Source organism: Hyperoodon ampullatus (genome assembly GCF_949752795.1).
Source record: "Hyperoodon ampullatus genome assembly, chromosome: 5".
Lineage (NCBI taxonomy): Eukaryota > Metazoa > Chordata > Mammalia > Artiodactyla > Ziphiidae > Hyperoodon > Hyperoodon ampullatus.
The window spans coordinates 45,920,089-45,935,016 of record NC_136918.1 but is presented as its reverse complement, the minus strand read 5'-3'; the positions used below and the strand labels follow the sequence as shown (position 1 = coordinate 45,935,016).

The 14,928-nt window shown below is 47.8% G+C and overlaps 1 protein-coding gene across 1 annotated transcript in view; it reads right to left on the bottom strand.

The window, feature by feature from the left end:
• Positions 1-11,827, bottom strand: part of MAGEF1 (MAGE family member F1) — a gene marked incomplete at both ends in the record, with an annotated part of 59,527 nt that extends 47,700 nt beyond the window's left edge. Inside the window, 3 exon segments of the mRNA XM_079705219.1 lie at positions 10,905-11,325; positions 11,328-11,616; positions 11,618-11,827. Coding sequence (XP_079561345.1) covers positions 10,905-11,325; positions 11,328-11,616; positions 11,618-11,827 — 920 coding nt within the window.
• Positions 11,828-14,928: the final 3,101 nt, after the last annotated feature.

Here is a 14,928-nt window from a genome sequence, read left to right as displayed (position 1 = left end):
CCCCACCCCAGTCCCTGGCCAGAGCAACCCTGTGGCCAGTTGACGGTGGCCACCCAGCCCCCATCTCCGGGCTGCCAAGGTTGGCAGCCTCGCGGCCAGGCTGCACAGCTCTGCGCCTCTCCTCCTCAGTTTATTCCTTCCAGATACACAGTTGCTGCTTTTTATTTGGATCACTTTTCTGTGTTATGGTATTTCGGTTGTTTTTCCACTCCTTCCCCCCATCCCCCTGCCTTTCCCCCATGGCAGGATTCCTGAGAAGACTAGCTTTTGGAAAGAGCTGCAAGCACATCTGCTCTCTGGCTACAGCATTCCAGGAGGGCCCTGTCAGGGGCTCGGCTCTCGGGGAGCCAGGACACGCTGGGCAGCAGAGGCTGGGGGGCAGGGTCCAGGGGCCCTGGCAGTGGAGGCCCGTGATGGGCACGCTCCCTGCAGCAGGCAGAGCTGAGCCTCAGGGCCTGGGGGTGCTGCCTAAATCCTGGGGCCACAGCTCACCAGCTCCCCGGCCCTGCTGGCTGTGACTGTTGGCTCTCTAGGCTCAGATCTGCGTATGCCAGACTTGGGGTGAGAGAGAAACCAGGAGCCTTGGAAAACACCCTGGCCCTCCATCTCTTTAGTCAGAACCTCTTTGGTCAGCGGTTCTTAAGGGGTGGGGGTCCTGTGTGTGTGTGTGATCTGTGTAGGTGCAGTCGAGCGTGCTAGAGAGTGTGTGCTGGTTGCGCGCAGGCTCGGAAGTCACAGGGCCGGGGTTCGATCCCTGACTTCCCGCCAAAGGCTGTATGAATCTGGGCAAGTCACCGTGAAGTGGGCATGATAACATGCCTCCCTCCAACGTTGTTGTGAGGGTGAACTGAGTTAACACATGAAAATACTTCCTTGCACATAGTAAGTGCTCAATAAGTATTTTAGCTATCATTATTATATATGCATGGGGGTACGTATGGAGTTTAATAGATTTGGGGTGGTGCTTCTTGGACTTTGGAGTGTGACAGTCACCTGGGAGGCCTGTTTAAAGTGCTGGCTTCTGGGCCTCACTTGCAGAGATTCTGATCCGGCAGGTCTTAGGTGGGCTCAGGAATTTACTTTTTAATCCAGACGCCCTGGTGATGCTGATGCACTGGTCCAGGGTCTGATCTGGAGTTGTCTGAGGTGTCTGGTGAACAGATCCTTGGGATCCTGGGCTCTGGTACATCCATCAGAACTGCTCTGCAAATGTAACTGGAGACCATATAAAGGGGTGGCGTGGGATGAGGCTGAGGATGGACAGGAGCCATCTCAGGCAGAGCCTTGAGGCTCTAGGAAGGAATTAAGGTTGTTGGAGTTTTAGGCATGGGATAGACACAGTCCTACTGAGTGATTTGGGTGGGACCAGTCTGGTTTACAAGCCCAGGGCACAGCAGATGGCAAAGAGGGTGTAAACTTGCAGTTAGCTCAAGGCCAGAGTGGCAGAAGTGTCTGTGCCCATATAGAAGCAGCAGGAGTATCTGGAGGAAGAGAGAACGGCCCAGATTGAGCAGCCGTGCCAACTCCCTGCTCCCTCAGGCTGGGCATCTGAGCCACTGGCAGAGCAGCCAAGCACGGCCTAGGCTCCACGAGCTGCTCGCCTCACCCGCTGAGCCAGGCTGTGGCCGGACTGGAGGGCCTGGCTTAGGGTAAGAATCCGGATCTGTCAACTCATCCGCTCAAGGGCTTGTAGTTTCTTGATTCTTTTTCTCTTTTTCTCTTAGTAAAGATCTTTTAGAAAAATTCTTTATTTTGACTGAGCTAAGAAAAGAAGGAGGTGGGATGTACTGAGGCTGGGGAGAGGGCTGGTTACTGCTCCAGGGAGGAGCCTGGGGAGACCAGCAGTGGGGCTCCTGATGGGGAGGTCACCCCTTCGGGAGAAGGCCTGTAGGGGCAGCTCTGAGAGCTGGAGCTTCATCTGGGATCTACTTTCAGGCAGTGGATTTGATGTGTTAATTAAATGTATGTGAAGGTGAGTGAGTGTGCCCATATGTGCGTGTGTGCATGTGTGTGTGTAGATGTACACGTACACAGGTGAGGGTTGCATGCACGTGTATTCATTCAATTCATGTAATGACAACCACAAAATATTTACTGAGTGTGTACTATATGCCAGACACTGTTCTAGATATCTGGGATACATCAGTGAACAAAATGAAATCCTTGCCCTCAGGGAGCTTACTTTCTATGGGGATTTTGTGTGTGTAGAGGGGATGGATATGTGTTTGTGTGTATGAGTCTGCTGTACACACATGTGTGAAGAAAGAAGAATAATAACATATGAGTGCACAGGCAGACCTGGGTCAAGAACCATCTGCCATTTTCTAGGCATGTGATCCTGGACAAAATATTTAACTTTTCTGAGGCTTGGGTTTTTACAAAATGGGAAAATGATCCCTTTCTCTCACAACTGTTGTGAGACTAAATGTAAAAATACTTGGAAAGCCCCAGGCAAAGTACCTGATACATGATAGTTGCCAAATGATATTTTTTTCTTCATGTCTCCTGTGGATTTGGAGGAGATATTTCTACGTGTATATACTAAGTGTGCATTTGCATCTGGGCAACATGCCTTGTGTATCCAAGAGGCTGAACATGAGGGTTCTCCCTGAATGAGAACCTCCCTCCCTTGGGACGTGTCCTGCACTGTGGAGATATCTCAGGTCTGATCAAAGGTGATGGTGTTGCCTGGAAAGTTCCATTCCAAGACAGAAGGTCCATTATAAAGCGGGGAGAGACAGGCTGCTAAGTCTGGAATCCCATGAGTTGGCCCATTTCAGCCTTGGTTAGGTCTGTCCTGAGTCCTTCCAGCAGCAGTGGGACTGTGTGTTTGCAATGCTGTTTTTTTTTTTTTTTTTTTTTTTCGCTGTACGTGGGCCTCTCACTGTTGTGGCCTCTCCCGTTGTGGAGCACAGGCTCCGGATGCACAGGCTCAGCGACCATGGCTCACGGGCCCAGCCGCTCCGCGGCATGTAGGATCTTCCCGGACCGGGGCACGAACCCGTGTCCCCTACATCGGCAGGCGGACTCTCAACCACTGCGCCACCAGGGAAGCCCTGAAATGCTGTTTTTAGTGCACACTAAGAATCTTGGCACCCCTTAGCTGACACCCACCTACAACAACTTGCAGCTTCTCTTTTCCTAGTTCCATGACTCCCTGGCCATGCTGCTCCCTCTGAGACCTTCTTCTTAGCCCCCAGATCATTTGTAGAAGTATATCCAGAAGATGGACCCAGAAGGCAACTGTGGAGGCAGGATTGCATTTCTGTGTAATCTGCTTGGGACTGCCAAGACCTTTGCTTTGAGCAAGAAGAGAGATGGGTCAGGTTCCTGCCCTCCTCCCTCTACACTCTTTCCCAAGGAGAGAGTCTGCGGTTTGGGCTCTGTCTTCTAAGAGGCTGACGCAGAGTGTCTACCTTCAGCCTCGGCGTCCCTCCTCTGCTCTGTCTCCAAGTGTCCATCAGATAGTCAACTGAGCAACTGAGACTCAGTGTGACTGATGACATATCCATCTTCTTGACCACAAACCAGCTCCCTCTGGGCCTCCAGCTGTTCTAGTGAATGACTCCAGCATTCTTCCAGACATGCCAGCTTGAAGCTGCTGAGTCATACCTCACATGTCCCTCTGTTGCATTTCCCACAGCTGATCAGTTATCCAGTGGTTCCAAGTTATTCCCCCAACCAGTCCTTTCCCACCCCCATTCCTGCTGCACCCCTCCCCTGGTCAGGCTGACATCTACTCCAATTTGGAGTGGCCTCCCTGCCTCCAGCCTCCCCCTGCATGACCAGCCAGGCCACCGTCCTTGTGCTCATTGCTCTCCCTCAGCCGCTGCCCCCAGCTGCTCTCTCCATCCACAGCACCCTCTCCTCTCCTCCACAAACTCTGTTCCAACCTAACTGGTCCCCTCGTGGTTCCCAGGACACTGCACCTTCCTGCTACCTGACCTTGGCTGAAGTAGTTTCCCTTGCCTAGAATCCTTTTCTCCATTCCAAGCTTTTACCTAAATTCTAGCCATCTCTCACGGTATATAAAATCCCTGGCTGAGATGTTATAAGGCACGGGCACCTAGAGCCCGTGCTCCGCAACAAGAGAAGCCACCGCGATGAGAAGCCTGCGCACTGCAATGAAAGAGTAGCCCCCGCTCACCGCAACTAGAGAAAGCCTGCGAGCAGCAATGAAGACCCAACGCAGCCAAAAATAAATAAATAAATTTTAAAAATTAAAAAAAGAAAACAAACATGATGAGAAAGTGGGAAAAGTGGGGGAAGGGAGCTAAGTTGCTAGCAGTTTGCTAGAGATAGAGGATTTAGTTCACCTTTGGGGCAGACTTTTGCTTTGTTTCGGGAAAATCAACACCAATCTAAAACTGTGTAATCACTGTCAGCGCGAATGCATATGTTCACTGTTCTGGTTCAGCAGTGTAAATAGCTGTGCCTTGGGAGACAGGGACTGCCTTTTCTCTCCTTTTTTTCCTAAGGTTTGAGGAAAAGAGTTGTGGAGGAAGTTGTGGACTGGTCCCTGTGGGGGGTGACTATTTTCAGCTGAAGTTTGGAGAGTCGTTTGCAAGAGATGGCAAGCAGAGACTAGCAGGCTTCCTGAGGAGGTTGGAGAGTCCCTGGCACTGCTGCTTTGGGACCCAGGTGACATTTCTTGACACAGAGCTGGGGAGAAGCACACTCTATCCATGTCTGCACAGAACGCAGCATCCCTCTAGAACACTGGGGGCGTCCGAGGAGGCAGCAGCCACGGATGCTGAGGACTCCACAAGGACCATCTCCAGCAGAAGCTCCTTTCATGGGCCTCCATAAGCCCCGCACGGTGACTGCTGTGGATAGATGGATGTGTGACATCATTTGAAATGCCCCACTGGGAGCTCCCAGAAGTATTTGAGGGAAATATTGCATGGAGTGCGGCTCAGTGTCATTGTAACTCATTGTTAAAGTAGCAACAAATCATTTATACCCTTGGCAGGTGAAAACTAAATACACTAGAGATAGACATAAAACCATACTACACTGTTAACCATGGTTGTCTCTGGGTGCCAGTATTCTAGAGAATGCATGTTCTTTATATTTCTATGGAACTCTCCACATTTTCCACTACAAGCATTTGTAATTAGAAAAACAAAAGCTATGAATAAGGAATATCTCTTTCCTTCCCCTTCCAGGCCCAGTGGAAGCTTCTGCTGCCTAAGGCTGCTGTGGTTTCTTCCCTTGCTGAACTCAGGCAGTAACTCTTGGGTGCAGATCCGTGTTTATTCATTGTTTTAGGTACTTGTGCCAGCTCTGCAAGCTCCTTCTGGAGAAGGAACACATCTCCTTCTACTCAACCCTCCCCCATCACTCACTCTGCTTGCAGGAGCTACTTCTCAGAACCTGCCTGGCCTGCTTCCACCCTTGGCCTTCATACTCACTGTTCCATCTGCCGGCACCCCCTCCTCCCTGGTCCCCCCCAGACAGCTTGTGGGCTTCCTGCTTCTCACCTTCAGTTTTGACTCAAATGTCTCAATGAGGCTTTCCCTGAGCAGGCTATTTAAAATTGCACACCCTCCCAGCACTCTTTCCCCCTTTCCTGCTTCATTTCTCCCTACAACATAGATCTCCATCTGACATTCTATGTATTGTGCTTCTTTATTATGTCTCCTCACACCGGTCTGTAAGCTCTAGACGACAAGGATTTTTGTCTGTATTGTTCTCTGCTGTAAGCTCACCACCAGGATGTATGCCTGGTATGTACAGAAGATAAGTGTTTGTTGAATGAGTGAATACAGTTTATAATAACACTAGTTACCATGTACCAGATCCTGTGCTAGGTGCTTAGTAATTCCCTCATTCAGTCGTCTTCACAGTGTTTTGAGGTGCACAGCAATACCTCTGTTGGAAAGACGAGGAAACCAAAGCTCAGAGAGTTAGCTAACTCAGGTGAAGGCACACACTCTCACATGGCAGGGTGGGGTGGAATGCAGATCTGGCTGCTCCAGGGGCCAGGAGCTTTCCACTGTAGGAGACTCCTCTGTCCTCATGGTTGTCTCTCACTGTGCTGACACCCCTCTGCGTCTTGGGCACCATTTCCCCCACTGCAGGAAGCACAGTGCTGCTGCCCTGAGTGGGCTCCAAGTGGGCTCCTCTCCCAGTTTGCATCCCTTCTGGTGACCCAAACCCAGCAATCAGAGAAGCCAAATTGTTCCTTCCCTGCCTCACTGCCTCTACTGTGGGCGCTCTAGGTTATGGTATAAATGAGCAGGCCCAGAGGTTTTCTTTCTTTCTCCCGCAGCCCCGTTCTCCCAAAGGGAGGCTGGTTGCTCCCTGAGAACCTGAAGACCAGCAAGGTGGAATTACAGCAAGAACCCAGGAGATTCGGGTTCACGTTCAGGATCTGCAGCTCACTAGCTGGGCAAGTCTTTTAACTTGTGCATTGACACAATGAAAGGAATTCTTCTTTCTTTGCGGTTTGCCTACGGTACTGTAATGATGGCAAATGTAGAATCTGTCTCATGGGGGTGTTGTGTAGTTGCAGGAGCCAATTTGATTATCATACTTAGCACCATGCCTGACAGATAAGGCTTAATAATTGTTGGCTGATATTGTCATCAGTCATGAGTAGCCTGGGAACTGGGCAGGGTTTGCAGTCAGCTGGTAGGATGGGTTGTGGGTGTGGATTGTAGCTACCCACTAACTCCAGTCACCCTCCAATCTAAACTTTCCTAGAGCTTCAGTCCTCAGAGTTTAGAATTCCTTGTTCAAGGTCACATAGTCATGACTTTTATAAGGCCTTGATTGGGACACTTTTCAGAATACCTAACCTCTTTAGTCAGTACACTATATTTCTGCTGGGAGGTAATTGTTGCCATCTCTGCTAGGCTACACAATTTGAGGAATAATTTGCACAAGCATCAGTTGCCACCAAGACCAAGGCATGAGGCATAATTATCTCAAGTGGAAACTGTGATTAAGCCTGTGCACTGAGGCCTGGTTTGCAGGGGCTGCAAATGAGCTGCCACCTCCAGAGCACTATGTGCCTGCTAGATGCTGGGGCTGTAATTAACCAAAGCCTGTTTCCAAATACCCATTCTCCAAGTTCCAGTGGGTCAAAAGTCCCGACTCTGGTGAATGTCAAGATCCCTGCAGAGGAACTTCCCTGGTGGCACAGTGGTTAAGAATCTGCCTGCCCATGCAGGGGACACAGGTTTGAGCCCCGGTCTGGGAAGATCCCACATGCCTCAGAGCAACTAAGCCCTTGTGCCACAACTACTGAGCTTGCGCTCTAGAGCCCGCGAACCACAACTACTGAAGCCCGTGCGCCTAGAGCCCATGCTCCGCAATGAGAAGCCACCTCAATAAGAAGGCCGCGCACCGCAACGAAGAGTAGCCCCGGCTCACCACAACTAGAGAAAGTCTGTGCACAGCTACGAAGACCCAATGCAGCCAAAAAAAGAAAAAGAAAAATCCCTGCAGAGTCTGTGGCTGAACTGAGTGAGACCTTCCCATTGTCTAAGGCTTCATTTATAGTTTTCAAGGGAATTCCCTTTACTGGCTTTGCTATCTAGTTGTGGTATAGTACGTATGATTTGGAGTAATCCATCTGCCATCACTCCTCCGACATCTCCTTGCTCTCCCACCCACATGGTTTCACCCAGGATGATCTAGTTCTGTTTGTGCCTGAAGGGGAAAGAGCCTTCCTTTTCCCTCACGTGAATGACCATAAGCAACCAGAGAATTCATCTCTTGCCCTCACCATGGCCAATGTCTGCTCTACACATGGGCCCAGAGGCCACACTTTCAGTACTTCTGAGAAGTTGATGATGGCATCTGTGAAATGGGAGGTCTTTCATCCTGAGGCAAGGGTACAAGTTCTGCCAGCCCTTTGTACCATCTGGAAACAATGCTGGGAATCATATTTGCAGGTCCAGAAATGTTATTTGATTGTTTCATGGCATGAAAGACTTAATTTGAAGCTTAGTGGAGAGAGCAGACTAAAGAAGATTTAGGAAACATGGCCTACAAGGGCAAAAAGTGCTGAGTTTGAGTAAAAATACACATTCTACACGTAGTCAGCACTCTGAGAACACTGGGGGTAGGCAGAGCTGGGACCGATGTTCACAGATAATTCTCCAACTTTATTTTACCCTCCCACAGGCCAGGGTCTTGTCATAACCACCTTGCTTATACAACCCTTGTTTGCATCTCCAGAGAGACAGCCATGTTTGGAAGAAAGAACATGAGTCCCCAAGTCTGAAAGGAGTCCCAAGAAGAAGGAAATGTAAGATACTGAAAAGTGTGGAGTTTTGACTAAGTCAGACTTCAGTTCCAATCCTGGTTATATCATATACCATCTATGAGAACTTTACAGCTTCTCTGAGTTTCAGTGTGCATAGTTCAAGATGGAACAGATAACATCTATCCTGTTAGATTGTTATAAAAATCATTAAAACATATGTAAAGCATTGAAAAGCTGGCTTATATTACGTATTGAATAAATGGCAAGTATTAATATCTGTAAAATGGAGGTATTTCATAATACCCACTTTGCAATACGGTTGTGAAAAGTAGGGGGGAAATGCTTTTGGCCTATAGCAGATGTTTAATAAGTGGTAGTTGTTAGTCCTGTCTTGCTGTGAAATATATGTCTGACTTTCAGCAAAGTCACCTCTGCTGACAGTGAAATGGGAAGTATTTCTACTCTACTCACTCCCATAAGGACTGCAGTGGCAACTGGCAATAATCACACATGCCTCACTTGATTTTTGGAGTTGTGATAAATAAAATCACATACAATATATTGGAAGCCAGACACAGGGAACAGTGTACTAGAATGAAACACATTGGGAGGCAAGGGACTTGGGTTCTAGTCTTGGTGCTGTCTTTTGCCAAGTGACTGTAAGCAAATCGCCAAGTAATCAGACCCTCAGGTGCACACACTGCTGACCTCTCAGCAGCTGTGAGAAAATGCAAATGTGAGAAATTATCACTATTCCTCCTTGAGGGTAAAGATGGTTTTCCCTTTTTAATCTTTGGAACCCAGCAAAGTCCTTGGCATATAGTGGGTACTCAGTACTTTTGTTTAATGAATTATAAATTGCCCAGAAATCATATTTTTAATCATTAGTGAACTTTTTACCCATAAGCTTATAGCCTTTGGTCTCACTGTGATTGGTTGGATCCCTGGGCCTGTGTTCCAAAGTATTTGTATTCCATGCTAACCTTAACATACTCAGATATGTTATTCAGATGCAACTGAAAGCACACAGCCCCACAAAACCAGCAGTAAAGAGAGAAGAAAGCAGCTCTTCTGTATATGCCAGCTGTAAGGGGACGGTTTCATAATCCTACACCCAGTTCTGGTTTGGTTACCACTCCTCTAGGTTCCTTATTACTCTATGTACCCATTCTACAGAATTCATCCCCCGAGTGAAGGTGGTAGCCACTGCAGAGGTTCAAACTGCTTTCGAAGATGACTCTTCATGGGTAGGTAAGAATGTGAAAGATGCCTTACAGTTCTCCTCCTAATGGGAGATGGCAGGTGGCAAGTGGCAAGCAGAAACATGGATGAGGGTGCTGGGCTTCCTGGTGCCAAGGGAGAGCCCTTGAAGACTTCTTGGCAGTAGAGAACATCACACGTGCCCTCCACACTACATACCGTTCCAGAATTGTTAAAGTATTTGGTCTCTGGGCTTCCCTGGTGGCGCAGTGGTTGAGAGTCCGCCTGCCAATGCAGGGGACACGGGTTTGTGCCCCGGTCCAGGAAGATCCCACATGCCACGGAGCGGCTGGGCCCATGAGCCATGGCTGCTGAGCCTGCGCGTCCGGAGCCTGTGCTCCTCAACGGGAGGGGCCACAACAGTGAGAGGCCCGCGTACAGCAAAAAAAAAAAAAAAAAGTATTTGGTCTCTGAGGGCTTTGGTAGAAGAGGAAAGCTTGTAGAGATTGAGAGAAGGGAGATGGAGAAGACCAAAATGCTAACAGTCACCATCATTACGTGTGCACTGTAATAAACTGCCCTGGACCAAGGGCACTGGCAAAGGTTGGATGTTTTCCAGATCTGCCATGTATCATGTCTTCCCATCTTACTGAGGAGCATCTATGATCTTAAGTCATTTTTAATACCATCTCCCACCCGCAATGTCTCCTTCCTTATTTCCTTCCCCTCTTCTTCACCCACCCCATCGTTTCTCCCTCCCTACCCTGAAGTCCGACTAAAGGTAACCTCAGGCAAACCTCACCCAATCACCCCAGCTGGGTTGGGTGTCCCTCTGTAGCCTTCAACTCACCGCACTGTAACTTCTGGTTTATTTACTTACTGTCCAGTTCTGAAAAGTAGGACCTTTATCTTGTTCAGCATTTAATCCCCAAATACCCCCAACAGTGCATCACACAAAAGAAGATGCTTAACAAATGTTTATTAAGTGTATCAGGTTATACTTCTAATTTATTGCATTTTCCCCCCAGCTACTACAATAACTAAGCAAACAGAGTTACATGTCAGTCTTTTTTCTTTGCACAGTAGACAAAAACTGTTGGAAAGCTAGATACCAATCAGCTATTTTTTTCCCCTGGTACCAGATCATCATACTGGTGAGTTCCTTCAAAGCATTTAAATAGCATTCAGTGCTGCATAATTTGTTCAAGACCACAGAATAAAATGTAAAGTTTTTCAATTAATTTTACAAAAGCAGCAAAACTCTACAACAAAATCCTACAGGAAAAAGTAGACCAATCTCATTTATAAACATCAATTTAAGTGTATTAAACGTAACAAAACTTAGCAAGATACAAAACCTAAATCCTAGTTACACAAATACAACTGCTACAGAAATAACGGCCTTCTCCCCACCTAGTGTACTTATGACTCAGACAATAGCTTTTATACCCAACTTCACCCTGCCCCACCTCTGGCTGGCCCTCACCAGGGGTGGACGCCGGCTCCAGCATTAGCATTAGCCCTGGCCCTAGCCCTCACACTGCCCCTGTCAGCCTCGTCTGCCAGGGCCTCACAGTACTGCACTGGCCAGTGTTGGGGTTCTTTCCTATGGAGCTTGGCCACGAACCCCAGGACTTTCATCTTGCTGGTTTCCAGGTCGCTTCGGGGACCCCAAGAGAATTCACATGCCGGTGGATTGGTGTGAGAAACACGCCGGTAACTGAGGTATCTCAGCTGCACGAAATCTTCCATAATAAGCCTCCTCGGGCACCCAAAGAGGAAGTGATACATTGAGGGACACACCTCCAACCGACTCAGCATCTCCCAGACCTGTGCCTCCCTGGCGCTATTACCTTTCACGTAGATACAGCCCAATCTCATCATTAAAAGACCCAGTCTGGGGCCATCTCCTCCTCCTCCTCCTCAAGAGGTTTTAGTTTGTTGATCAGGATATAAGTGTGGTGCTTGCGGTCAAGCTGTTTCAGCTTGAAACCAAAGACATACCGCAGATGCTCTGCGGCCCTTGCGATGATCTCAGGGAACAGATCCTTTAAGTCTCTGATAATGTATTTCACCATCTCGGAGAGGGTGATGGGACTCTTCTTCCTGTCCTTCACCAGCAGAAACTGCACCAACTCGGCCACCGTCTGATCCAGACGGAGGCAGGCCCTGCGCCGGGCCAAGGTTTTGGCTGCCAAAAGCCCTCGCACCTTTCAGGGTGATGGAGGGCTCCGCAGCCCCCTCCTCCCTTACAGCGCCAAGGTCCTCCTCGGGGCTCTCTTGCAGAAGGGGGCTCGGGGCCACCTCCTGCGAGGCGGTCAGGGCCTGGGTCTCACTGTCGTGGCCACCATCCATCTCCCCCTCCGCCTGAGGGACAGGGAGACCCCCGCTCTCTGGTTTCTGCAACATGTTTTCGGGCAGGCAGGTGCAAAGCGCGTACACTGGCCGAAGGGTGTGCAAGCCGCTGCACAAACCCCGGCGGGGGGTTGGACAGCGGCTGGGACGGCTGGAGTAGGACTAGGAGAGATGACACAGGCGACTTTGTGGCTTCCGTGCTGCACCGCAGAGGGTTGGGGACGGCCGCAACGCCGCCGGCGCCAAAAACCCGCGGCGCGCCCACCGCGCAGCCTCAGTGCGCGCCGGCAAGCCGACTTGCCGCACCACTTCCGGCCAACTCAGCCAAGATGGCGGCCCCCAGGCCCCGCGAAGCCCCTCCTTTTACTGCTCCCGCTGGGGTGGGAGTGAGCAAAGCGTTCGCAGGATGCCAGGGCTGTGGAGGAGTGTGTCGCCAGCGCTGTTTTTTAGACTCGAAGGCTGGAGGGGGGTAACCAGGGCTTTTCTGAGGTTTCAGTGTACAAGGATGAAATAGGGATGGAGTTCCAGCCACGTACTTTCAGCAGGTGCTTATTTCTATGTATGTATCTAAGATTTTGAGTAATTTACTGTAGCTTAGTGCGGAGTGCATGAAGGTGTAGGCTGAGAGATAAGGCTGTGCGGGACAGTTAGTGACCGGCCTTGAACAGGATGCTACGGAGATTGAAATCTATTCTGAACACTATGGGAATTCATACTACAGGGGGATTTAAGCAAGGGAGTGTCCGGACCAGATCTGTATCTTTCCAGTCTCTCTGGTGTCAGTGTGGAGGATGGATTGGAGTAGGGCTGACCAAAAGCTGGGAATCCAGTTTGGAGTATTGGTATTATTATAGTGCAGAATAGGAACTGAGACTCGGCCTGTCTTGTTCATTGTTACATCCTCAGTGCCCAGAACAGTGCCTGGCACATAGAGGCACTCCATAAATATTGTAAAATGGATGACGAGGGGGTGAGGATAGCATATTCTAGGGGGGTGGTCAAAGAAGGTGATAAAAGATATACTGAGGTACAGCCGGCAGAAATAGTAACTGATTGGAGGAAAGGGGAGTTTTTTTTTTTTTTTTTTTTTTTTAACCTAATCAAACTTAACCAGTCCCATTACTTTTTTCTTTTTGCTTACTCTACTCTGAGCTTTCTCCCACTACCAGTCTGTCTCTCTCCCTCTCTCCCTCCCTCTCCAACTCCTCCTCCTCCTCTTTCTCCTCCTCCTCCCTCTTCTTCCTCTACTTCCTCCTCCCCTCCCCTCCCGTCTCCTCTCCTCCTCCCCTCTCCCTCTTCCCTCCTCTCCACTCCTCTCCTCTTCTCTCCCTCCTTTCAAGGCTCAGCTTAAATGTCACCTTTCCAAATTCTTAGTCTCCATGCATGGAAGTTATTTACTGCAATTTCTGAATCACCATAGCAATTTGTTTTTGTTTAACACCCACTTATATAGACCTTATTGTGCCCTAGGCTCTGTTCTAACTGTTGTTCAAATATTAATTTGTTTAATTCTCATTAAGGTAAGTACTATTATCACTATCCCCATTTTATAGATGTGTCTTTCCTATGGAATTTGCTATTTACTAGCTATGTAATCTTGGGCAAGTTACCTAAACTCTCTTTCCCTTGGTTGCCTTATGAGTGAAATGGGCATAATAGTAGAGATAGCATTGTGGAGATCATGTGAAGTAATGCATGTAAACCATTTAACACAGTGCTTGGCACATGGTGTTCAATAAGTGTTAGCTATTATTTATTGCATACTTTTAATGCGCTGATAATGTACTAATTTTTTACATGTATGAACTCATCTACTTCTCATAACAGCCCTGCTAGATAAGTGGTATTATTATCCCCATTTTACAAGTGAAATAACACAAAAAGAGGGTAAGTAACTTCCCCAGCATCACATGACTGAGCCACTATTTCAATCATATAGTATGACTCCAGAGACCATGCTCTTAAGCACTATATTAATAGATGTTAATTATTATCATTATTATTGGCCATACTCTGTATAATAGTTATTTTTGTGCTTATTACCCTCCAAAACCAAGCATCCTAAAAGCTAGGGCTATGTCCTTAACTCTTTTGAAGAGCCCCTCAGCGTCAGCACTCAGTATGTAATTGTCACTGAATAAATGATGAAAGGCTTTACTTTTTTCCTGAGGAAATAGCATTTATGTTAAGGAAATATATGACAGACTTTTTTTTTTTTGGCCATGGCACGCGGGATCTTTAGTTCCCTGACCGGAGATAGAACCCGTGCCCCCTGCAGTGGAAGCTAGGAGTCTTAACCACTGGATCACCAGGGAAGTCCCTAGACTTTTCTAGATGTAATCATGAACTCTTCATTTTTAAAAACTTCTGAAAATATATACCCATTTATACTTTATAACTTAGAGAAGCTGAAAGTGTGTGAATGAAGCAGGAGGATGTTTATTGTAGTTTAACTTGAGGCTGTTACTGGTTTCTATTATGTAGAATATAAACATAAACATTTTATGTACAATATAATTTAGTCCTCACAAATCCCTATTAGGAAGGTATTATTATTCTCATTTTACAAATGGGAAAATAGTCACTGAGAGGTTAAACCATCTGTCCCCAACCACCCATCTGTTAAGTGCTAGACTGGAAATGAGGACCTAGATCTGTCTATTCTGAAAACTGTACTCATGACCACCATGCTGGACTGCCTCGTTGTCAGTTTCTCCTGAAGGTAGAACCACTCCTACCTAAAAGGGCATCACTGGAGGTAAAATAGTCTACTTACATATCTTTCTCAGTTCAAGTATTGCTGAGGAGATACAGAGGAGATAGATGCATGGAAAGGAGCATGCAGGAGATACATTGGAAAGAATTTTGAGGGGCAAATTAGCAGTAATATGACTGGATTTTGAAAAATGAATCAATAATGTAATGCTACTCATCAAAAAAAAAAAAAAAGGAACAAACTACTGATACAACATGGATGAGTCTGGCTGACGTTATGTTGAGTGAAAGAAGAAAGATACAGAAGATTATATACAATATGATTCCAGTTAATCTGATGTCCAGGACAGGTTTAGCTAATCTGTGGTGACAGAAATGAGAACAGTGGAGGCCTGGAGTGGGGTTGACTGGAAAGGGATATGCATGAACTTTCTGGGGGT